This window comes from Seriola dumerili, unplaced genomic scaffold (assembly GCF_002260705.1).
Source record: "Seriola dumerili isolate Sdu_G_001 unplaced genomic scaffold, Sdu_1.0 BDQW01000008.1, whole genome shotgun sequence".
In the NCBI taxonomy this organism is placed as follows: domain Eukaryota; kingdom Metazoa; phylum Chordata; class Actinopteri; order Carangiformes; family Carangidae; genus Seriola; species Seriola dumerili.
The window spans coordinates 292456-316926 of NW_019174263.1; the positions used below are offsets into that span (position 1 = coordinate 292456).

The window sequence follows — 24471 nt, forward strand, 5'->3', positions numbered from 1 at the left end:
TAGCACACCATTCCTGATCGAGCCGCACGTGTTGATATATATATTGTTTGGGTCTTCTCAATCTTCTCTGGGTTTTCTCAATCCCTTCGGGGTTAGAACCCTAATAATGATAAACCTGAGCAAAAACAATAGGGTTCTACTCTTTTGTGGTTAGAATCCTAATGAGCAAGATTGGTCAAAAAACATGGCCAACCAAAGTATTTTTGCAAAGCGCAGGGCTTAGCTAATATTGGCCATAACTCATTAACCATTGATCCAATAATCATGAAACCTGGTTCATATCTTCGGGATGGGACAGGGAGTTGGCCTACCCAAGCATTTTGAGCCTGACCTCCATAAATGCCAAAAATACATACCTCAAAATCTGACAAGCAGATTTTAACCAAAATTGGCAAACATGTTCTGGAGCCAAGTATTAATGAAAATCTGAAGTGCCATATTAATTAATGAAAGTGTGCAGGGCCTATTCACCAATACGTGCCATCTTACGCCTTTGCTCAATTTGCAGAGAGCTGGAACGAGCCAGACACATGAAAATTGGTATCATAACTCCACATTCACAAAAAATATTATCCCATTCAGCTAGAACCTTTCACATTTGGCGTTATAATTAAGAGACAAAATTGTAAAAATGTGAAAGGTTGCCCCAACCACACCGAGAGGCCTATCGTCTTCAATTGTACCTCTCAGTTACAGGTCAATATTCTCTACAAAAAGCCTCTTTGATAATAGCGACCGCCATTATGGATTTTGAACTAATTAGCATAACATTAAAAACAGTAAAATGAATAGAACTCAAATTCTTAATCTATCAACACCAAATTTGGTATACACCCTTGGGTGACTGAGAGGCAGATTTCTATTACAAATGAGCAAGATCGGTCAAAAAACTTGGTCGTCATCGACTGAAATATCTTTGCTAGGGTTGGGGCTTAGGTAATATTGGCCATTAGTCATTAACCATTTGTCTGATCATCATAAGCTTGGTAGATATCTTCAGGTCTTTATAGTGAGTAGGTCTACCAAAACATTCAGTAGCTAAAATTTGGCTGCTTCTCTCAGTGAAGCGCAAAATGGTTAAAACCTGCAAATTGCCACTTGCCTTTTAGAAAATCAACATAAATAATCTTGGTTTTAAAACTGATATTTGAAAGGATTCTAGTTTTAAAGATGAATATTTTTGGACGTGTTGCTCTTGGTATCATTAGGCTGCTGTGACGGATGAAGACAAGGAGCGCTTGCTGGTGGACCTTCAGAAGAAAGTGACCTCCCTGGAGAGACGACTGCAGGGGAACTTGAGCCAGGACGAGCATCTGCAGGAGCTTCTCCAGGAGGTGAGGACCACTAGACCAGGACTGAGTTCAGACATTTTTCCATTATGTTTCATCGTTAGGGTTCTAACCTTGAAGGGCAGGGCTTTGCTAATATTGGCAATAACTCATTAACCATTTCTCCGATCATCATAAAACTTGGTAGATATCTTCAGGTCTTCATAGTGAATAGGTCTAGCAAAGCTGTAAGTAGCTAATATTCAGTTGCTTCTCTCAGTTGAGCACAAAACCATTGGAACCCGTGAATTGCTGCTTGCGGCTATAATTAGGGTTCTACCCTAAGGGGTAGAACTCTTTTGTTTTTGCTCAGGTTTATTATTATTATTTGTCTTCTGCCGTGGCTCTAATTGCCATGAGCTGGAATGAGCGAGAAACACTAAACTTGGCTAAATAACTGGAAATGAGTATGAATGCAATCAGCCAAATGGTGGTGCTGTAATTAAAGCTAAAAAAAGACATTTTCAAAAGGCCATGCCCCCCAGACCGTTTGTCTGATTGACTTGAAATTTGGCACACAAGTCCAGCTCCATGTGCTCTACAAAAAAGCCTCTTGGACCATTAAAGTGCGTCTGGGTAGATTTTTTGCTAATTTGCATAATTAACAACAATCAAATGAATAGAACTTTATGAATTTTGAGATTAGAAACACTAAATTTGGTAGACTACTTTGGGAGATGAATATACAAATTTCTATTATTAATGAGCAAAATTTGTCAAAAAATATGGACGCCATGAACCAAAATCTCTTTCCCAAAAGGCGGGGCTTAGCTAGTATTGGCCATAACTCATTGGATCAACATAAATCTTGGTACATATCTTCAGGTTGAAACAGGGAGTAGGCCTACCAAAGCATTTTGAACCTGCTCTCTAGGGGGCGCCATAAATGCCAAAAATACATACCTCAATATCTGGTGAACAGATTTTCACCAAAATTGGGACGCATGTTCTGAAGGCGAGTATTAACGAAAATCTGAAGTGCCATACTGATTGATGAAAGTGGGTGGGGCGTATTTATCAATATGTGCCATCTTAAGCCTTTGCTCAATTTGCAGAGCTGGAACGAACCAGACACACAAAAATTAGTATCATAACTCCGAATGGTGTGTAAATACTTCACAAAAAACATTGTCCCATTTGGCCATATGGTGACGCTATAATTAAGAGTCAAAATTGTACAAAATTTGAAAGGCTGCCCCTGCCACATCAAGAGTCCCATTGTCTTCAGCTACAGGTCAATATTCTCTACAAAAAGCCTCTGCGATAATAGTGACTACCATTATGGATTTTGAGCTAATTAGCACAACATTAAAAACAGTAAAATGAAAAGAACTTTTCGAACTTTTGCTTAATTTTCTTACTTAACCAGATTTGGTATACAGCCTTGGGTGACTGAGCGGCACATTTCTATTACAAATGAGCAAGGTCTGTGGAAAAACATGGCCGCCGTCGACCAAAATATCTTTGCGAAGGGCGGGGCTTAGCTAATATTGGCCATAACTTTTTAACCCTGTGTTCGATCATCATTAAACTTGGTAGATGTTTTCAGGTTGTTATGGGGAGTAGGCCTACTAAAGCATAAATTATCTAAAATATGCTGCTTTTCTCGGTTTAGCGCAAAACAGATAGAACTCGCTAATTGCTGCTTGCAGCTATAATGTAATTTATTTTTTTTACAGTTAACACTGACTATGATTCTTGTTTTTTGAAGTAGAGTAATTTGTAGATGACATAGTGTCAAATTACACAGATTGGTAGGACATGTGATTCACAGATAATGGATTAAGTTTCCCTTCACATGAATGTCATGATGCCAATGCCCTGTCTCTGTCTTAGAGACGTCGTACTGACATATCATTCTGATGTGCAGGAAACAAAATCAGTACTGTTCTTGACTTTTCAGAAGTGCAGCCTGGAGCAGAGTCTGGAGGAGACCAGAGCGGAGCTGCTGGTTGTTCGGACAAACCATGCTGATACTGTCAGCTCTCTGGAGGCTCAGGTAAACCAGCAGCACACTCAACCCTGAACCCCAATCTATGTCCCTGCATCCATGATGACACTGTGAGCCACCAGTTCTGCACACCAAACTTTACAGTGTTTCTTACAGCTATTCGAGCAGTTCAGTTGAGCAGAACAAGTGCACCTTTTTTTCTTTTCTGTTCCACCCAGTTCCAGTTTCATGTGGACTGTGATAGTGTTCGGGTGTTTTGTTCCTATGGCAACAATACCTTGACAACCCCGCCATGTCTGGCCGATCTGCTCCCACAGTTGAGCTTTTCTATCCGACATGTCATAAAGCTCTGGAAAGACAAGCTCCTCCTCCGTTAACTTGGTTACCATGGTGATGAGTCTCGCCCCATCTGATTTGTTGGCTGAAAAGCAGCTGCAGTGATGATGCCATAGCCTTTCTGAAAAATCTAGAGATTTTCAACTAGAAGTCGGAGTCTCTGAAAGAAGACGCTGGGTTCAGCAGTTTGTCTCCTCGTGAGGATCAAGTGAAGACAATGGCACTCAGAAAAACATGGAAACACTCCCTTAATTTAAGAAACGTTGTATCCCCAGCTTCATACTTTAAACAGACTCCAACATCAAATGTATCTGAAGTAATGAGCTGGTGCATGTGTGACCTTAGGTCTCCAGAATGAGCTGCAGCATCACGGAGCTGCAGACCCTCCTCCGACACAAAGACGACTCTTCCAGGGCCTACAGAGAGAGAACAGATGCACAGGTAAGACATCACTCACTCTTGAGGTGTGAGGGAACCATTTCTCTCTCTCTGCTTCCATTGTGCTACTCAGGGATTCAAAGCTTCTGTTTGTCATGATGTCACATTGAGCTGCATGAATCAGCGTTTGACCAGCAGAGGGCACTTCAGACAATCAACCAACACATCAGACTCATTCAGTGATAACACACATCACAGTCATTTGTTTCATTTAATGTAAAGGCTTTAATTAACATCAACCACAGCAGTGAACACTAGCATCTCTAAGCATCATATGTGTTTATTAATGTAGGTGATTATCAGCTGTAGCACTGTCACACTTTAAATGACTTTTTAAACACTGTTCATGAAACAAATTGCAAGGTGACAGCCAGACAGCGTCTTGTTCTGTCTGTTGTTCACCTGAATATTTCTGTGTCTGTTGACTCACAGTGTTGTGGTCTGCTCAAATTTGGTCACTCCTCTGTGTTTCAGGTTGCTGACCTGGAGCAGCAGGTCACAGAGAGCAGAGACAGACTGAGGAGTGCAGAGCAGCAGTTCTCAGAGAAGCAACAGCTCATTGACAAACTGGTGAGGATCACAACATTCTTCAGCCTTGTTCAGTATGACGACACCTTATCTACACACCTCTTCTATATAAGTTTTCAGCTTTAGTTGATCGATCATTTGGCATTTTGTTGGTCAATAAGTGATAAATCATTAAAATTTTATTATACACAAAATACAAATAAATGCAAATACAGTAGATTTAAAAACCATACTGTCATTCAAAAGTACTTCTGCTGCTCTGCCTGTTTCAACAAACAGCTAAACACTAAGGATTTGAAAATTAAGGTACTGGTGGTGGTGGTGGTGGTGGTATCAACAGAGACGCTGAGGCAGACTCACAATATAATGTTGATGACTTTAGTTCTCACACAAGAAATCCATTTTCAAAACACCAGAACGCCACCCTTTTTTTTTTTTTTTTTTTTTTTTTTTTTTTTAATCAAAATAAGATACAACTGAAAAATTTCCCTCCAGACATGTTTTAAACTCAATTCAATTAAATTCATATTTATGTTTTCACACATTAAACTGGGTCTGAAGCTCATCTACTCTTACTTCCTGAGTTAGAAATGTGGATCAGGCCTTGAGCTCCGCCCACCACCTTCTTGCTCCAGGTTGACAGGTGAAAGAGCACAGAGAGTATTAAGATGGTTAGAGGAGGAAACATCAGAGAGACTCAGCCACATGTTTGAGCCTAAAGTCAGACCCAGACTCTGATGAGGAGTCTGTTGAGACCAGAATCAGAGACTAGCAGACGGATCAGAACGGTTAGCGTAGTTAGCATCTTTTATTTGTTGATGTTGTTTGTAAGCTTGTAACTGGCAGTGGTTGTGCTAATGCTAACACTCTCGCTCTGTACTGACAAGGTTTCAGATTTATTTTATTTTTCCTCCATATTTCCATCCGCACAGAGATGTGTGGAGCAGTGAGAGCACAACTTCATTTGTGACTCCTAGGGAAGATTCAAACAGCTGTAGTTACTGAACATGTTTGTGCTACAAAAATATCCAAGAAAAAAGTATCCGTGAGAAAATATTTTACAGATGTGCAATTCTCATTGCATGAATTCACATACTGATTTGCAGATGCGCAGATTTTGTCCATGACTTCACATTATTTGATTTATTTTTGCAGCAACTGTAGAAAAAATGCTACAGTTTGAAAACTGCTGTTTCAAAAATGCAGCGTATGAGTTTCTTATTTTGTGATTCATAAAACAGGATTTGTGTGGCTGCAGTGAAGAATCTGAGAAGGTGAAACTGTTGTTGTGTTTGTGGGAGAGAAAAGAAATCTACAAGTCTGCATCTCCAAGAGCATCTTTTCTCTGTGACCTCAAACTTACTGGAACACATATTTACACATTATACAACTATTAACTCCACTGTCACAGCTGCACAGTTGTTTTATACCAAAAACACCTTCATAAAAATGAAATGACAGTATGTAAATGTTTCATTCTGTTTGCATGTCTTGTTAAGCGAGGAGAGTGGGGTGCAGAGAAAGCCGTTCTGGATCAGCAGGTCAGTTTGTTACAGCAGCAGAGTAAGGAGAAGACGAGCTGGCTGGAGGAAAGAATCAGCTGTTTAGAGACAGACAAACAGACGCTGCAGAACACAGTGGTACGTTCTTCTTCTGTTGACTCATCACAGATTTGTGTAGAAGCTATAAACTCTGTCAGTTCATTCCATGAGACTGCTGGTTTCTGTCTCAGTCAGCTGTAGAATAATTGTTCATATACAGTAAATGTAGTTATTGCAGAGAGAGAGCTTGAACCTTTGAGTCATATTTTCCTTTCTCCTTCCTGTGCTGTGTCAGACTGATCTGGAAAAGCAGAGCGACGATGTGAACTCCACACTGAGGCAGCGGACTGAGGAGCTGGAAGAGTGCAGGGTAACACCACCTTCAACACATGCACATTTTAAACTCATATTCTCTGCTTTAAATGGAAATACATCCATCTATTCAGTATCAAAATACGTAAAAATATGGAAAAATGAAAATCTAAAGCTCAGAACCCAAATACACAACCTTACACACTTTATATAGTTGTAGTCGTCATCAGTCTGATACAGATTCTTTTACTTTGCTTTGAAAATTGACTAAAAGAGATAAAAATAAAATATAGGCCTAAAAACTCAGTGATGATGAAAACCAGGACGCTCCTGTTCAGGGGTTTTCACAGTCCTCACTTCCTCTCTGTGTGTGTGTGTGTGTGTGTGTGTGTGTGTGTGTGTGTGTGTGTGTGTGCGTGCGTGTGTGCGTGTGTGCGTGCGTGTGCGTGCGTGCGAGTGTGTGTCCGTGTGTGCGTGTCCGTGTCCTCAGATGGAGCTGAACAGCCGACACACAGTCAGCACAGAAATCGCCAAAGCTCTGGAAGAAACCAGACGACAAAAGGAGGAGCTGCAGATACAGGTGTGCGTGTGTGAACACAACAACACACACACACAAGTTATGGAGGACCCTCCCTTTGGACCACAAAAACATACAGGGACCTGGTTTCTGCATCAGCTGGTGTGATCTTCATCTAACACTCATGTAGACAAACACAGTGTCTTTAGATTAATATCAACCAAACAGTTAAAATGTTTGTCTTTGTTGAACACAGATGTTCAACATTAACAGCTAGAAACAGTCACTGAACCCTGGATTTAATAACTGGTTGAACTGGTCTGAAACCAGCTCTTCAGTAGCTGCTCCTCAGTCTTCAGTAGGAGGTCTGGATTGTTTTTCTTACAGACCTGCTTCAGTCAGAAAGGTTCTCTCTCTGACCTCAGTCCACAGCAGCTCTACTGGATCCAGGTGTGGGTCTAGTCAGAGATGTGAACCAGCGCTAGTGAGTCCTTTAAATCCTCAGTTGTGACTCTGAGCTCCATTTGTGTTAATATTTTGGAGTCTCAGCTGGACGTCACTTCACTGAATCATTTGATCTATAGACAGTCTGTGTGACTGATGAAGATCTGAACTCTGTGACCCTTCATCAACTCTTCATCCTCAGTCTCTGAGATCTTTCTTGTGAGGCCTGGTTCACATAAGATGATGTTCAAATGGCTGAGTGTTGTTTAGAAGTCAATGTGTCTCTAAACCTCCAGTCTGGTTTCACTGACTGTAGCACTAGCTTCTGTTCATGTCATTAGTCGAGCTTCACACACTGTTTCAGCTCCACTGTGAATGTTTGAACAAGAACAACACAATGATTTGTGTTATTAGTATAAACAGATTGTGTTTGTTCATAATTGTAACATGGATGAAGGTCAAAGTTTAAACAAATACACATTTATATATATATATATATATATATATATACACACACACAGTGCATCGGAAAGTATTCACACCCCTTCACTTTCCCCACATTTTGGTTATGTTGACAGTCTTATTCCAAAATGGATTAAATTCCTTTTTTTCCTCATCAATCTACACACAATACCCCATAATGACAAAGTGAAAAAGATTTTTTAGAAATTCTTGCAAATTTATTAAAAATAAAAAACTGAAATATTGCATGTACATAAGTATTTCACACCCTTTTCATGCGTACATGACTCAATGCATATGAGAGCTTTAGTTGTGCATTCCTGTTTCCACTGATCATTCCTTGAGATGTTTCTACAACTTGATTGGAGTCTACCTGTAATAAATTCAATTGATTGGACATGATTTGGAAAGGCACACACTGTCTAACGAAGTTCATGCTACAGTGGAGTTTGATTCAGTGTGCGCATTCGTTCACGATTGAGAAACCCAAGCATGAAGTCCAAATATGATTGATTGCTCTCGTAGCTAAGTACTCCTATGACGCCACGCGGAGGACTCGGTACGGTCCAGCAGCTCAGTATCGTGATAGTGAAGTATACAATGCTGTATGGGCGAGACGATCAGTGAGTAGAAGAGCAAAATGTGGTGATCTGTAGGTCTCCATGGGCATTTGAGAGAGATGATGAAAGAAGGTTTGGAAACAGGACGATAGCGGCTCTGGCAGTAGTAGCGGATGGCATCGAGTCGGTTATTGATGACTTAGGTTGATCGCAGGTACCAAACTGAGGCGCTGAATGTGTGCCGCGCGATGATCATGGCGCATCTGGTGAGTGCGGTTTGTGTGTGAGGACTCGCTGACTCTGTGCGAAGAAGCGTGGAGTTATGGTGTGGCACAGCGTATAGGAGTACTACTGAGACGGAAGGTCACGTAGGAGCAGTGGCACAGCAAGTTCTCCTTATCTATGTGAGGAATGATTCGGTGATTACAATAAAGAGAATGGCATGAGGAGCAGATGCGCCGTCTCTTTGCAGCATCCACAAAGAGCTTTAGTTCGCGCTGGAGTGACCAGAGAAGCCTCTAGACGTAAGTGAAAAGGCACATGACAGCCCGCTTGGACGTTTACCAGAAGGCACCCTTAAAAGGACTCTCCAGACCATGCAGAAACAAGATTCTCTGGTCTAATGACGAGATACCAGCATCGGTTGAAACTTCCTTAGAGGTCAATGTGAAAAGTAGCCAATGGCGTCACTCACGTCCTAAGTGAGAAAATCTTAGAGTGATGGCGAGAACCCTCTGGAGAGCCTACTACGATGAGGCTAGTATATCTCTATATGTCGCGGAGGAGGTGTGGCACTCAGCATCATGCTGGTTTGTTTGAGCACAGTGTCATTGTGCAAGGAAATGGGATGTACGTACGGTGATCATTTTGGATCATGAACCGCCAGAAAGATGTATCAACGGAATGCATCATAGTGAGAGGAAGTGGAGAATGCTTCGTCTCAGCTGAAGAAAACCTTGCTTGCAACGTTTGATGCGCTCAGGACTCAAGACTGAGGGCGAAGGTTTACCTTCCAACAGGAACAAACGACGCCTAAGCACACAGCCTAAGACAACGAAGGCCGATTATGGCTGTGTGGAGTTCATACCTTAATGCTGCGTGCGAGTGAGGTGCCCGGCCTGAACTCAGACTTGAACCCGATTGAACATCTCTGGAAAGACCTGAGAATAGCTGTGCAGCGACGCTCCCCATCTAACCTGACAGAGCTTGAGAGGATCTGCAGAGAAGAATGGGAGAAATACCCCAAATACAGGTGTGCCAAGCTTGTAGCTTCATACCCAAGAAGACTTGAGGCTGTAATCGCTGCCAAAGGTGCCTCAACAAAGTACTGAGTAAAGGGTGTGAATACTTATGTACATGAGATATTTCAGTTTTTTTATTTTTAATAAATTTGCAAAAGTTTCTAAAAAACCTTTTTCGCTTTGTCATTATGGGGTATTGTGTGTAGATTGATGAGAAAAAAAAGGAATTTAATCCATTTTGGAATAAGGCTGTAACATTACAAAATGTGTGGAAAGTGAAGGGGTGTGAATACTTTCTGGATGCACTGTATATATGTATGTATGTATATGGTTTAAGACAAAGTGCTGGAGAGTTCTGAAGTGGCCAGCAATGAGTCCAGATCTAAATCCCATAGAACACCTGTGGAGAGATCTCAAAACAGCAGTTGGGAGAAGGCACCCTTCAAATCTGAGAAACCTGGAGCAGTTGGCAAAAGAAGAGTGGTCCAAAATTCCAGTAGAGAGGTGTAATAAATTCATTCATGGTTACAGGAAGCGATTCATTTCAGTTATTTTTTCCAAAGGGTATGCTACCAAATATTAAGTTGAGGGGGATTTTGTCCAGTCCATTTTTGGAGTTCTGTGTGGAATGATATCAGATTTGGCTTTTTTTCTCTGTTTTTTTTGTATTGTTCCAATGCAAACAAATGAAATAAACATGTGATACCAAAGCAATTTTAATTGCAACAATTTTCTGGAAGAAATGGTGCATTATCTGAAAGCAGTGCAGGGGTGTCAATATTTTTGGCCATGACTGTATATATTTAGGTCACTCCAAAGGTTCACTCACTTTTTCTACTGCGTACCGACATGCATTGATCATTGATCACTCACTGATTGTGAGCCAGTGTAGAAGACCATTAGAGCTGCTCTGTGACTCTGTGTGTGATTGTTTCCCTGTACTTGATGTCAGGTGGGAGAGCTGGCTGTATCTCTTCACACCTCACAACAGGAAGTGTCCACTGTTACTGAGTCGCTCACACTGAGAGAAGAAGACATCAACACTCTCCAGAATGGTACACACACACACACACACACAGACAGACAGACAGACAGACAGACAGTCAGTCAGTCAGTCAGTCAGTCAGTCAGTCAGTCAGTCAGTCAGTCAGTCAGTCAGTCAGTGAGTGAGTGAGTGAGTGAGTGAGTGAGTGAGTGATTTTTAAGTGTTGTGCCACGGCTGACTTGATTTCCAGAACTTGTATATTGTAGCATGGTGACCTTTGTGTTACACACAGTGTGGTTCACCACTGAAAGGAAGGATGTGATGCCAGTTGATTAGAAGTTGTAGAACACATCCATTTCTTCCTGTTCTTATAAAATCATCAGCAGCTCAAAGGTCAGTTGTAAACTGAAAAACACAAACTGACAAATCCTGTAAACCTCAGAGAAAACAAGCCTTTCTCAGGGATGAAGAAATTGGATATAAGTAACCTCCAGCTTTCATCTGGAAGAATGGAGTTGTTGTAAAACATCGGACCTGTAGTGTATGAGAATGATTATCTTGTGCTAAGCTAATTCCACATGTGTCTTTTTAAAAGCTAGACTTAGTGTTGCCTTGATGGGAGAATTGATATTCCTAACAGGATTTTCCCCTGGAAACTTTCAGCATCTTTGTTCTGAACAAAGTGAAACTGAAAATCTCCTCTAAGATTTAAAGATACTGATCTTCTGTCTATATTTATCTATATGATAAACAGGAGGGAGCACACAAAGAAATTGTGTGTGTGTGGTGTGTGTGTGTGTTGCAGAGCTGCAGAGTCGGCAGGCGTCTTTGCTCCAGCTGCAGCAGGAGGCCGAGTGGCTGCGAGCTCACCTGGAGCAGATGGAGCAGGACAGAGACTCTAAGCTGATGGGCCTCAGGATGGAGCTGCTCAGTCAGACCCAGCAGCTGGACAGCTGCCAGGCGAGGGTCAGCACTCACACACAGTAAAACATCATGTAGATACTGTATATGACCTCATGTGGAACATTGAAATTGTTGCTCTTACGTTTTGTTCTTCCACTAATGACAGTGTTTCCTCTAGGATTTTTTTCAGCAGTGGGAGGCATACACAAATGACCAAATGAGCAGTTGACAGCAGATTTTACTTTCAAAACCTATTTATTGGCTGGCCATTTGAATATGCTTTTATTGCTGCCATTGAACTTTTACAATATATATCTCAGCCATATACAATGTCAAGAAAAATAAATACCTTTGGTTTGTGAAAAATAAATGTTACTTCAACTCTAACCAGTTGAAAATGTAAAAAGTAAAAAATAAATAAAACAATAACATTAAATAAATAAAAATAATAAATAAACATATAAAGATCAGCTAGATGGGGCTGTAGAGTCAGTGGCAATGTTTGCACCCAGGCTCAGAGCACTTGATTTTCAGCGTTATATAGTTTACACTCACATCACATCTGATTACAAGTGTGAACATTAAAATATTATTTTTTACCTAACCATCATCATTTACGAGTCAGTAAAAGGCTTATGATAGGCTACCTGACTAGCGTCTTCTTCATCTGTTGTCTCTCTCTTCTTAGAGAAGTATCTGAACAAGCTCATCTGAAAATGCAGTCAGCAGTTAATACATAATGACGTGTAGATATTAGCTCAATGCTATCAATTAGTTTACCCAAGTTAGCGTCACTGAGTTGGCTAATAAGTCTACCTTTTCTCCGGTAGTTCGCTGCCTTATTCCTCACGACTACACTTCTCTGACTCTGACCTGGTACCTGACGTGACGTAATTAAGTAAGTAAGTGGAGTAATTAACTCCAATAGGATCCCCCAACCACCCCACTCCCTCCCTCCCCTCTCCTCTCCTCCCCTCCCCTCCCCCCGCTGTTGCGCTCATCATCACACAGACTGTGCTGTGAAGGTGGAGAGATGTGGCGGTGGTGCATTTGCGACAATAAAAAAAAAAAAAAAGAGAGAAATTTGAAGGCGTGGCGGCTATGATTTAGCAGTGGCGGGCCGCCACTGCTAAATGAATGTAGAGGAAACACTGAATGATCTGCTTCTCCAAAGACATAGCCACTAATCAAAGATTAATGAATGGTCAGAATGTCTCTGGTGTGTTGTGGTTGGTCCAGATCATGTACCTGGAGGTGGAGGTGGAGACCCTGACTGAGCAGCTTCACAGCCCTGAGGTTTGTGAGGAGGATCAGAACGGCAGCGTCACAGTGGACGACCTGGATCACATTCAGAAAGTCAACAGAGATCTGGAGCAGCAGCTCAGCGACAAGAACAGGGTCAGACACCTTCAGTCCGTCCTGCTGTAGTCTCAGAGCTGGTTCTGTAGAAACTCTAGGGCAGTGAGTTACTGGTTGTTGTCTTACAGACCATCAAGCAGCTGCAGCAGAGACTGGCAGAGCTGAAGAGGACGCTGCAGAAGGAACTGGTGAGAGTCATGGTGTCATTGGAGGGATGTGATTACATGATGAGAACTTCTCTATCAAGGTCGGTCTGTTTCTTATAACTGGACTAAAACAACATGAGGTCATGTGATCTGGATGATGTCATCTGGACTCTTTTCCCTTCTTGTTTAGGTTTTCAGTTTTAATATCATGAATATAATGGAGATCACAAGCCTCAGTGTTGAGTCTGTCATTAACTTTTTATCCACTGTGAAAGCTTCATTCTCATGACACACTGTTAAAGTCGTGATTGTAAATGACTCACTGCTCTCAGGTGAATTTCATCTTCACAACAAACTGCTGCTGAACAAGAGAAACTTCAGTATTACACATCTACAGGCCTCTCCCCACTCTTCCCTTGAGTAGCAAGATTATTGACAGAGACGTTTTCATCATTGATTGTTTTCAATCAGGTTTCAGATAGATTGATATATACATTATTTATTCAGGTTTTCAAAATTTTCAAATTCAGGTTTCAGGTCTGAACAAGTCTTTTTAATTGAACCTGCTCAGTTTTAAGATATGAAACAAATAAGACTCAACAGTTCAGCTGTGTTAGCTACTAGGCTAACATGCTTGCTATGGTTAACATGCTGCTGGTGGACAGAGAATATTACTTTTCTCCAGGTTTCTACTTGTTTAACAGGTGTTTCCATAAATGACTTCACTGGGTTTTTATCTATAACAACCAGAGCTGCTGTCTGTTCTGTGTGGAGCAGCTGAGTCAAACACCAACACAGAGGAGAAGCTGCTGCATAATTTTTAATCTTACATATTGTTAGGGAAATTCTTATCATCGGTGGTGATGAAAGAGCGCTGGAGTCCAGGATGTCTTAATGCTGAGGATGTTTATTGATGCTTGATCAAGGAGAAAGGAGGATTCATCAATACAGACTTCTGCGCATGATGTCACCTCAATTCTGAAGCAGAAACTCCTGGGAATAGTCTTCATACACTTAAAGAGATTACTATAGATAGCTTACACTGCATAATTGGTCAAATATCTAGAAGAAGAGGGAGAAGAGGGATGTGTGAACAACTATTGGTTCATTAATCATAAACAAGGAAACATGACTATATACGTACGTGCTGATTTTTAGAACACTCAGCCACTTGTTAGTGCCCATCCAAGGTCTGTTGTTATCAGCCCTGGCACCAGCAGTATCAGCCAAAAGCACAGCTTCGTCTGGAGGAGCCGCCTGAGTGTCTCAAAGCTAGTAAGATTTAGTGCAGTAGCTGGGGCACAGAGACCTAGGGCCTCACACTGACCTTTTACCCTGAGTCAGTCATTCATTAGGTGGACAAGAGAAAATTCCCTCACACATATCTCTTCATGTACAGATCTAATGCTCCTGCTCCTTATAAACTGGAGTTTGGATCGTTCACATTGTACAGGTTGATATATTTCTCTCACCCTGTGTGGAAACACAGATGACTGTAGTTCTTTCCTCTCTTCTCTGTAGAAGCTGAAGCCGGAGCCAGAGGCTGAGGGGAAGGAGAAGCTGCCTGAGAGCCGGGCAGAAAAGCAGGAGAGGGTTTGTCTAGAGCCTCCCCCAGCATCTGTCCCGACCCCCCCGACCACCAACACCACCGTGACCAACACATCAGACCTCAACGACTCGCGGGAAATCAACTTTGAGTATCTCAAACATGTCGTCCTCAAGTTCATGTCATCCAGAGACGCGGAGGTGAGTCGCAGGTCAGCTGGTGTGTGATGACTCAGTGTCACAGTTTCTGAGTGTGTGTGTGTGTGTGTGTGTGTGTGTGTGTGTGTGTGTGTGTGTGTGTGTCTCTGTCAGGCATATCAGCTGATCCGAGCTGTGTCTGTGCTGCTCAACTTCACCCGTGAGGAGGAGGACATGCTGAAACAGACTCTGGAGTACAAGGTTTGTGGTTTAGTCTTTATCTTCCAAAGCTTCATAAAACAGACAATGAATATTTTTGTTACTATAATTAAAAAGTCTCTCACACATTGACACTACTGTGGGACACTCAGTGAAACAGGGAACTGGGGCTGCATAAAGACCCTGAAAAGACTTGATTGGTCAAGATCAAGGTATTTCAGCTTTATTTAACACATCAGAGAAACAAGGAGGAGAACTTCATTATGAGAATATGAAGATGTTCCTGTGTTAGGACCAATGTCTCTTCAAAATAAAACGACCAGCTCATAGATTCCTATGAAACCTGGCCAAGTGACTTTTGTTGTCTGTTGTAGATGTCCTGGTTTGGGTCCAAGCCTTCTCCAAAAGGCATCATCCGGCCTTCAATCTCAGGCGACTCGACTCACTGGAGTTGATGAGCAGCAGGAAGAACTGAACGACCTCTAGGACCTTCAGGAGGACCGGCTCCTCCTCTTTCACTGAGAGGGATTCTAGCTTTAAACTTGAAACAGCCTCCTGCAGTTTTCTGTGATGCTCTGTGGGAAGGACTGTTGTCTTCTGCTCTGCGGGGACAGAAGGGCTGCACAGGTTAAGGGATAAAGACCAAGTCATCATCAGTGGTTGATTTTAAAAATGACATTATTTTCTTGTCAGTGGTGAGAAAGTAAAACACAGATCTGATGATTTCTAGTCAGTGAAACAGCAACAAGTGAATTGACATGAAAGAAATGAGACTCAGCATCAGAAACAACAGAAGACTGTTATTTTAACTGTGATTCAATCTACACAGGTCACATCTGTCACATCTGTCTGTGTGAGACAGTTCAGCCTTTGGTTGCTAAAGGACCTCTCAGTCTGATGCCAGTTTGACCTCAAGTCATTTAATGACCTGTCAAATGTTTGTCGCTCACGTCAAACTGTCTGGATGTGATGGTGTCTGTGCGTCATGCTCTTTAACAGTCAAGGAAATCCAGGCTGGACATCAGGACAACACTGATAATTATTCATGATCAGTCGTTATTGACTGGGCTGAGTTTCAAATCATCAGTCATAAACAGTGAAATGTGATTTCTCTCAGATTCCCACTGAATCATTGAAACCAGCATCATAAGATTATCCTTAGAGTCATTAGGCCTAGAGTTTTAACTAAATGTTTTAACATGAACACACAGACCGACACTCTGCAAAGGATGTGATCGAGTTTAAGACATTTTACACCTGGAGAATAAAGTTGTCATTGCACTGATCAGTTGACGTGTGTGCTGATCTGTCAGGCTCAGAATCAGAACAGCTCTTTTTTATTAGACTGTTATTACTGTGACCTGAGCCTCAAGCCAACCTCGCTCTCAGATCAAACATCTGACCTGAAGAGGAGAACATGCTGTAGTTCAGAGGAGCTGCCTGCGAGACTCAGTTCAGGGTAAAAAACAAAGTCTGGTGCTGGTCTTGGAGGACCACAGCTGATCCAGTCTGTCCCTGCAGACTGTTCCAGGTCCTTTAACACCATGTTTAATTATATGGACAATAATAAAAACAATGTGATGAAATAAGTGAACGCTATGTAAATGATGACAGGAGGACATGCTCTACCTTTACCTGCCTTTGCTAATGTAAATGAAAGTACATTCCACATGTCTATTTATATATAGAAATCTGTACATACAGTATGCATTGAGGACTTTATAAATCAGTGGATGTAAATGGTTTGATGTGAGCATTTTGCAGTATTTATCATCATAGACCAGAACCCATACAGTTTCTCCCTTAGCCTGTCACTCAGTCCCCAGAGTGATGTCACAACAGGCTGGTATTTATTTTTTACATCAGTGGGAATCTGCATGTCTGCTGTTCAACTGAATCCTAAAGCAGCCTGTCAGTCTTTTGCAATCCCTTCCAGTGATATGCACATAATGTGGAGCAGAAGAATCATCACCATCACAGAAAACTGTTTCACTGGTGTTTGTTTATCATTTGAGGTTGTGTTGGGATCAGTCTTTCTGAACTGGGATGCAGGAGAACATCACTAATGACAACTGTCACTAATGACAGCTTATTGTGGGTAATGCACTGTCTCCATGAGAATCAAAAGTAACAATGAATGCACTTTTTAACCCCATTGATTCTGCTGTGTGAAACCCTGAAACAACGTGTACAATCACTACCGATTTTGTGACTTTTGCTTTTTATGATTTAACAACTGCTGCCAGGTTCCTGTTTCCCACGTTTATTAATAATAAAAATGAAATGACAAAATCACCTCCTCTGGATTCACATGCTCCATATTTGGTAAAAAAAAAATCAACCCTGTCCTGTTATACAAATGCTGACATTGAAAATTATTATTTGCATACACACATTTCATTTCCATAAAAGATTCTTTGTAATATGGATGGTTTTTCACGATGACACCTGTGTTAATAATCCATTTATTCTATCAATTATTTTTCTTAATATGGTTTGGAAATAGTTGATTTTTTGTTTGTTGGTAATTTTTTTATTTAAATTTTTTTGTTTTGTTTTTTGGGTGGGGGAGTGAAAACTTTATTTAATTGAAAAATTTTGATAATATACTTAGTTGTTAAATTTTCCAATATTGTAATGTAACAATTAAAAACAACTTCATATCATTGTATTACTCAATTTTTGCTTTTTATTCAAACATTTTTGGGTGAGGGAAATGAAAACATTATTTAATTTAACAATATAGGTAACAACTTAGTACATTGTTCAATAGTCAAAACCACCATTTGAAACAACTGGAATTATCATTATCATTATTGTTTTCCCAACATCTTTATTGAAAATTGGTGTTACATATAACAGGGAAATCATTAATACAAACAAAACAATCATACACAAATAAATCAGTCATTAATATATACAAAACAATAATAGAGCCAGGGAGAGTGATCTAAATAAAATATTAAACAAAGAACACAAATCCAATGGAATAAAAATGTAAAAAGATTAATTTCTTTAAAAGAAAAAACGGCTGGAATTATAAAATGTCGTTCCGTTTTGATTTTCTACGTCGTTTCTTCCTCCATGTTTGTGTATGTACATCGTGATGCCGTTGCTCCGCCCGCCGGTGGCGCTGTTCGCACCTTGTCTAAACCGACGAAGAAGAAAGTCTCCGGAAGCTACTTTTTCTGAGCACGCGGTGTGTCCGGCCTTTCCAACAGGGCAGCGAGAAGGAACATGGTGAGGATCTGAGACTCTGCCGTAAATTGTGGATTTTTTCACATTTATCTCAACTTAACCTTATCAAATGTGTGTTATACGTACACATAAGTTTCTCGGGTAGTTGCTCATACATGTGTATATTAGCAGGCTGCTACCGGAATGGAGTAAAATTGTATATTATAAAGCGCAGGGACCGATCGACGCTTCTAACATGAGTTGCTAACCGTAAGCTAACGAAGCTATGGCAGGCTTAAGACATTTACGATTTATGTTAAAAGAAAACGCGTTTATTTGATGTGTCTGTATAAACACATAACTATAAACAACATTAATAATGTGAGGACGCTCTGTCGGGTCAGGGTGATGAATAATGTGTTTGGCTCGTCTCGGTAAGAGGAGTAGCAGTTCTGTGCGGAGCGGAGTTTTCTTCAGATGGCGTGTTTGAGGCTGATGTGGTGCAGTCACCAACGCGTGTTGATTTCGTGTTTTCTGTCGCGGGCTAGGCCAAGATCAAGGCAAGAGATCTGCGGGGCAAGAAGAAAGAGGAGCTGCTGAAGCAACTGGATGATCTGAAGAATGAACTGTCCCAGCTCCGTGTGGCCAAAGTCACCGGAGGAGCCGCATCCAAGCTCTCCAAGATGTAAGTACTGTTTGATACGACTAGACAGGTTTGGCTCGCTGTACTATCAATGGACAGACCTAGTCTGACATGCTGAGTGTTCAGCTCAGTGGATGTGTGGGAGCCAAGAGGCCTGGGCTATAGATCACTGGTTAGTACTTTTACTGACTACTTATGTCAACGGGACTATAATACTGTAGTTCACAGGTTTGATTCTCCACCACAGAGGAGGAAGTACAGATGAGTGTTATATTGTGTTTAGAGTCAGTGATGATTTAATTATGTGACTAACCACACAGTGAACATCAGCTGTCTCTTCACACTGATATTCTACCCATGTACACTGACTGCTGCTCTTCACAGCCGTGTAGTCCGCAAGTCGATCGCCAGAGTCCTGACTGTCATCAACCAGACACAGAAAGAGAACCTGAGGAAGTTCTACAAGGTGAGAGCATCCACACACACACACACACACACACACACACACACACACACACACACACACACACACAGGTCTGAGATGATACATTTGTTGAGCTGATGTTTTGCTGATGCATTCATAACTGCTTACCAAAAGACTGAGACCTGAATGTTCCTCATAATCAATGACTGTGTACACTGACGTGTGATCTGGATGTTAACCGGAGTTGCTAATTATTATGACTTCCTGTAATGCACTGTAGATAAAAGGCCTAGTTAGTCATGATGGGTCCTTCTCATGATGTAACTAACTTATCTGCAACATGAAGACAATTGTCATGTTGTTACCTTCAGTTATTTTAGTGACCATTCACACGATTTTGAAAGTTTTCCTTTTTGTGAGTGGATGAAGAAAAGATGATACATTCACAAAATGGCTGCAGGGAGAGTTTATTATTGCAGCTGGTTGTGGCACTTAAGGTGAAATAAAATGAGGAGATGGACAGGAGACTGTCCGAGTGTTTTCATTGTGATGGTCCAGCTCTGAGTCTGAGACTCGTCAGATGAAGCTTCAGGAGCATTACAGTGGAGGTTTGTAGTCGGTGTAAACGTAGTGATGGTGCGTTCCCGCCTTCATATCGTGTGTCCTAGAGACAATAGGTTTCTGAAATAACATCTACATATATGAAATGTGAAACCTTGCTTTGTGCTCACTGCTCATGGGAAAAATGCATGAAAATATGGAGTATAAATATTTTGTCAAATGTGTCAGGATCTTGACACCAGTTGCAGGCTGACCTTGGCCTAAGTTTTCATTCACATCTACTGAATGTGTGTTTCATTTCCATCAGGGTAAGAAGTACAAGCCCCTGGACCTGAGACCCAAGAAGACCAGAGCTTTGCGGCGCCGGCTCAACAAGCATGAAGAGAGTCTGCGGACCAAGAAGCAGCAGAGGAAAGACCTCCTCTACTCTATCCGCAAATTTGCAGTCAAAGCTTAAGAGCTTTTTCTATTGACTAAATAAAAGTTGTGTAAAAGACAAGAAGCGTGTGTTGTGATATTTCCTCTGCAGGTCTCACTTCACTCAGTTCCTCTGAAGCATAAATAAATGAAGGTTTCTCAAGACCAACAGTGGGACCTGATTGATTAATTTTGGATCAGTGAAATCTGGACACTGAGCTCCAGTTTAAATTTAAATGTCCCTGATGTAAATGAAGCCAATTGTCCTGACCTGAACTGTACAGTAAAAAATGAATCAGTGAGAGCATCTTTGTAGTTATTAGTTTAAAAGTGGGAAATCCAGCTGCAGATCTCACGTTAACTAGAGTTTCACACTATTGTTCTTAGAGACTTTACAGAACAAAAACAAGTGTGACATGAAGGGAACATAAAATGGACAGACATGTAAATGACAGAGTTATAGAGATGTACAAATGAAAACATGCGTGTGTATCTTATTTCTTTAGTGAGAGGGTGAAAGGGAAAGTATAGTGGACATTAAAGGTGTATCAATGTAAATGTAGGTAGAATTTAATGAAAAATATTCAATAAATCACAACAAAAAATATGCTGATATGATATAAACTAATAGAATATAATACAAATTAGTATAGAATAATATAATGTGGTGGTGTTATGACAGAATAGTATGTCATTTAATATAATTAATATTATGTAACAATTACAATTTAACAACATGAAGTTGCGTGGTGATAGGTTTTGAGGTCAGGTCTCTCTGGAGGTGAGTGTACTTACACAGCTCACCACAGGAAGGCAGCACAGAGTCAGTACTGACACATTTAATCCAGAAAATTGATACAAACCAGGACTGAGGGTGGAGTGTCACTGCTTCATTCATACTGAAGTAACTGACTCTGAACTGATTGTCTCTAAAGATAAACAGGTCACAGTTTTTCTGATGATATCTGTCTTCAGTTGAATTACACACAATTAGAGGAGCTACACAAACACATGAACATGAGGTACAATCTAAAAACATGTTTTTAACTGAACCGGATTCAACTGACAACTGCAACATGAGAAAATGAGTAAATGAAAATTTAAGGTATTAAACCTAAGATACTAAAGTTTTGACAGAAACATCTGAAACTTCCTGCAGCATTATTCCACCTCTCACTTCTTTGTTTTCCTCTGGGAAAAAAATTCATGGAGATATCTCACACTGGTCCATATATATTCTCAAAAAAACTAGGGGAACACTTAAATCACACATCGGAACTTGATGAACGAATTATTCAAGTTGAAAATCTTTTACTGATGTACATTGTATAATTTATTGAGCACATAATGACGTAACAACGGTCAATGGAAAACAAAATCATCAATCCTTTGAGGGCTGGATTCACAATCACACCAAAAATCAAAGTAAGAAATTGACATCACAGGCTGATCCAACTCTGCATGCCTGTATGCACTGTCAGGCCAATGGCGGACCTGCCAATTCTGGTTTTCTCTGGCAAATGCCAATTGAGCTGCACAGTACTGGGCTGTGAGCATATGTCCCACAAAGGGCCTCATGCCAGCCTCATGGAGTCTGTTTCTGACAGTTTGGTCAGAAACATGCACAACAGTAGCCAAATGACAGGAGGTCATTTTGTAGGGCTCTGCCAGTGTTCCTCCTGTTCCTCCTCGGTACAAGTCCTGCTGCTGGGTTGATGCACTTCTACGGCCCTGTCCAGCTCTCCTCGTGTAATGGCCAGTCTCCTGGTATCTCCTCCATGCTCTTGAGACTGTGCTGGTAGACACAGCAAACCTTCTTGTGACTGCACGTATGAATGTGCCATCCTGGAGGAGCTGGACTACCTGTGCAACCTGATTGGGCTGCAGGTACCGCCTCATGCTACCAGTAGTGACAAGGACACTAGCAAAACTCAAAACTAGAGAAGAATCAGTCAGGAAGGATCAGGAGAGAGCAATTCTCTATGGCCACCACATGCAAAACCATTTCCTCTTTGGGGGTTGTCTTGCTTTTTGCCTCTGTTGTCACTTTCATTTGCACCAAAGCAGGTGAAATTGATTCACAATGACTTTTTCTCCTAAATGCACAGATTGATATCCCCGAGCAGTGTAAGTATAGATGTATAAATGTATAGACGCTTGGTGCGTATTCATCACACACTTTTCAATCTCTACAGAGGATGTTACTTTGAGTTTAATTCGTGTCACTGCAGGTATCCCTCAAAAAGCTCTTTGAAACTGCAAGGACTGGCCAAAATGACCTCACAATGATGGTGTTTAACCTAAATTTGTCCCCACAACCATAAGAAGGCATGTACAGTGCTTATAAAAAGTATTCACCCCCTTGGATGTTTTCCCCTTTTGTTGCTTTTATAAATGGAATCATGGATAATATAATTTGGCTTTTTAGCATTTACAAAAAAACCCTTTTTAATGTCAAAGTGAAAACAGATTTCTACAAAGTAATATCAATTAAAAATATATAATGTAAAAAGTGATTGCATAAATATTCACCCCCTTCAAGTCAATATTTAGTAAATGCATGTGCAGTGTTTGGTGTCTGCCAAACATAGCGTCTAGTCTGATGGCCAAAAAGCTCCATTTTTGTCTCATCAGACCTAAGAACCTTCTTCCAGTTGACCTTGGAATCTCCCACATGCCTTTGGACGAACTCTAGTTGAGATTTAATATGAGCTTTCTTCAACAATGAATTTCTCTTTGCCACTCTTCCATAAAGCTTTGACTGGTGAAGACCCTTGGCAACAGTTGTTATATGCAGTCTCTCCCATGTCAGCTGCTGAAGCTTTTAACTCCTTCAGAATAGTCATAGGTGTCTTGGTGGCCTCCCTCACTAGTCTCCTTCTTGCATGGTCACTCAGTTTGTGAGGATGGCCTGCTCTAGGCATATTTAAACATGTGCCATATTCCCTCTGTTTCTTAATGATGGATTTAACTGAACTGCAGGCGATGTTCAGTGACTTGGAAATTTTTTTGTATCCATTCCTTGACTTATACTTTTCAATAACCTCTTCTCGGAATTGCTTGGAGTGTTCTTTTGTCTTCATGGTGTAATTGTAGCTAGGAATGTGATTGACCAGTGACTGGACCTTCCAGACAAAGGTGTCTTTATACTAAGATCACTTGAGACACATTCACTGCACTCAGGTGATCTCCATTTCACTCATTTTGAGACTACTAGCACCAATTGGCTGGACCTGCATGCAATCACCTATTTTACATTATACATTTTTTAATAAATTGACATTACTTTGTAGAAATATGTTTTCACATTGACATGAAAGAGGTTTTTTTTGTACATTCTTGTCAAAAAAGCCAAATTATATTGACCAAGATTCCATTTATAAAAGCAATAAAAGGGGAAAACATCCAAGGGGTGAATACTTTTTATAGGCACTGTACACACATGTACATGCCCTAACAGAAGTTGATCTGCAATAAAGCTTCTGTGGTTTCTCCTGCTAGAACAGAACAAAATGTACAATAGTAAAAAATGCCCTGAGTTAATCCGTCTAATTAGCCAGTTGTCAGTCAGTTGTGTGAAAGTTTGGGCAGCAACTGCACTTGTGCACTTGTGTGTGTGTCAATGTGTTTGTATTGTTGTGTGTGGCAGTATAGCTGTCTATCATAGAGCCTCCAAAAAGCTTGTGTTACCAGGTTGAGACACTTAGTTAATATCCAAAGGTGGAGACTGTTTGTGTGTTTGTCAATGTATCTGTGTGTGTGGCGTTAGAAACTGCCTAAGCTTAACCTTCAAAAAGCCCTTTGAAGTTTTCAGGACTTGCCAAAATGAGCTGACATTAATGGTTTTTAACTAAAATTGTCCTCACAATTATAGAAAGACGTACACATACAAAGAACTAGGGCTGCCACTAACGACTATTTTTCAATTAATCTATCAACTATTTTATGGGATAGCTGAATTAATTTTCCTCCAGAAAATCTAAATGATCAGTAATCCCAGATTCAAGCCTAAACATTTTCACACTTATTCACTGTAAATTCTCAGGCAGCAGAAGACGACTTTATGACTTTATGAGAGTATTTATCAGCTACAAGGACAAAAGCTCTGTCTACTAATGAACAGACAACACTTACATGAAGTAATCCCTTATGTGTTTGTGACTGATTTCACTGTGCGCCATAAAAGATAATAATCACAAAATATCACTGGTTAAACAAGACTTAGTGTAAAGGGATTTGAACTATGATGTGCTCATCAGACAGACATTATCATTTTATATATTTATATTATCATCT

General features: G+C 40.7%; 2 protein-coding genes across 6 annotated transcripts in view; both read left to right on the plus strand.

Moving 5' to 3' along the window:
* Window positions 1-17617, plus strand: part of golga1 (golgin A1) — a 33291-nt gene extending 15674 nt beyond the window's left edge. For all 5 annotated transcript variants that reach the window (XM_022746487.1, XM_022746504.1, XM_022746521.1 and 2 more), the window contains 14 exons: window positions 1209-1334; window positions 3232-3327; window positions 3961-4056; window positions 4528-4623; window positions 6081-6221; window positions 6418-6492; window positions 6925-7014; window positions 10611-10713; window positions 11449-11609; window positions 12786-12944; window positions 13034-13093; window positions 14573-14797; window positions 14909-14995; window positions 15328-17617. In XM_022746487.1, the coding sequence (XP_022602208.1) occupies window positions 1209-1334; window positions 3232-3327; window positions 3961-4056; window positions 4528-4623; window positions 6081-6221; window positions 6418-6492; window positions 6925-7014; window positions 10611-10713; window positions 11449-11609; window positions 12786-12944; window positions 13034-13093; window positions 14573-14797; window positions 14909-14995; window positions 15328-15408 (1596 nt within the window). In that variant the 3' untranslated portion in view covers window positions 15409-17617. The remainder of the gene's footprint in view (window positions 1-1208; window positions 1335-3231; window positions 3328-3960; window positions 4057-4527; window positions 4624-6080; window positions 6222-6417; window positions 6493-6924; window positions 7015-10610; window positions 10714-11448; window positions 11610-12785; window positions 12945-13033; window positions 13094-14572; window positions 14798-14908; window positions 14996-15327) is intronic.
* A 498-nt stretch (window positions 17618-18115) lies between these two features.
* rpl35 (ribosomal protein L35) lies at window positions 18116-20257 on the plus strand. Its single transcript, XM_022746533.1, has 4 exons — window positions 18116-18193; window positions 18679-18815; window positions 19158-19239; window positions 20066-20257. The coding sequence occupies exons 1-4, from the start codon at window positions 18191-18193 to the stop codon at window positions 20213-20215; spliced, it is 372 nt and encodes a 123-aa protein (XP_022602254.1). The 5' UTR covers window positions 18116-18190; the 3' UTR covers window positions 20216-20257.
* The last annotated feature ends 4214 nt before the right edge of the window (window positions 20258-24471 follow it).

Excerpts from the sequence above, each read along its gene's own strand:
- rpl35 (XM_022746533.1), top strand. Across the intron at positions 18,816-19,157 it reads GCATCCAAGCTCTCCAAGAT|CCGTGTAGTCCGCAAGTCGA; the intron begins GTAAGTACTGTT and ends TGCTCTTCACAG. Across the intron at positions 19,240-20,065 it reads ACCTGAGGAAGTTCTACAAG|GGTAAGAAGTACAAGCCCCT; the intron begins GTGAGAGCATCC and ends CATTTCCATCAG.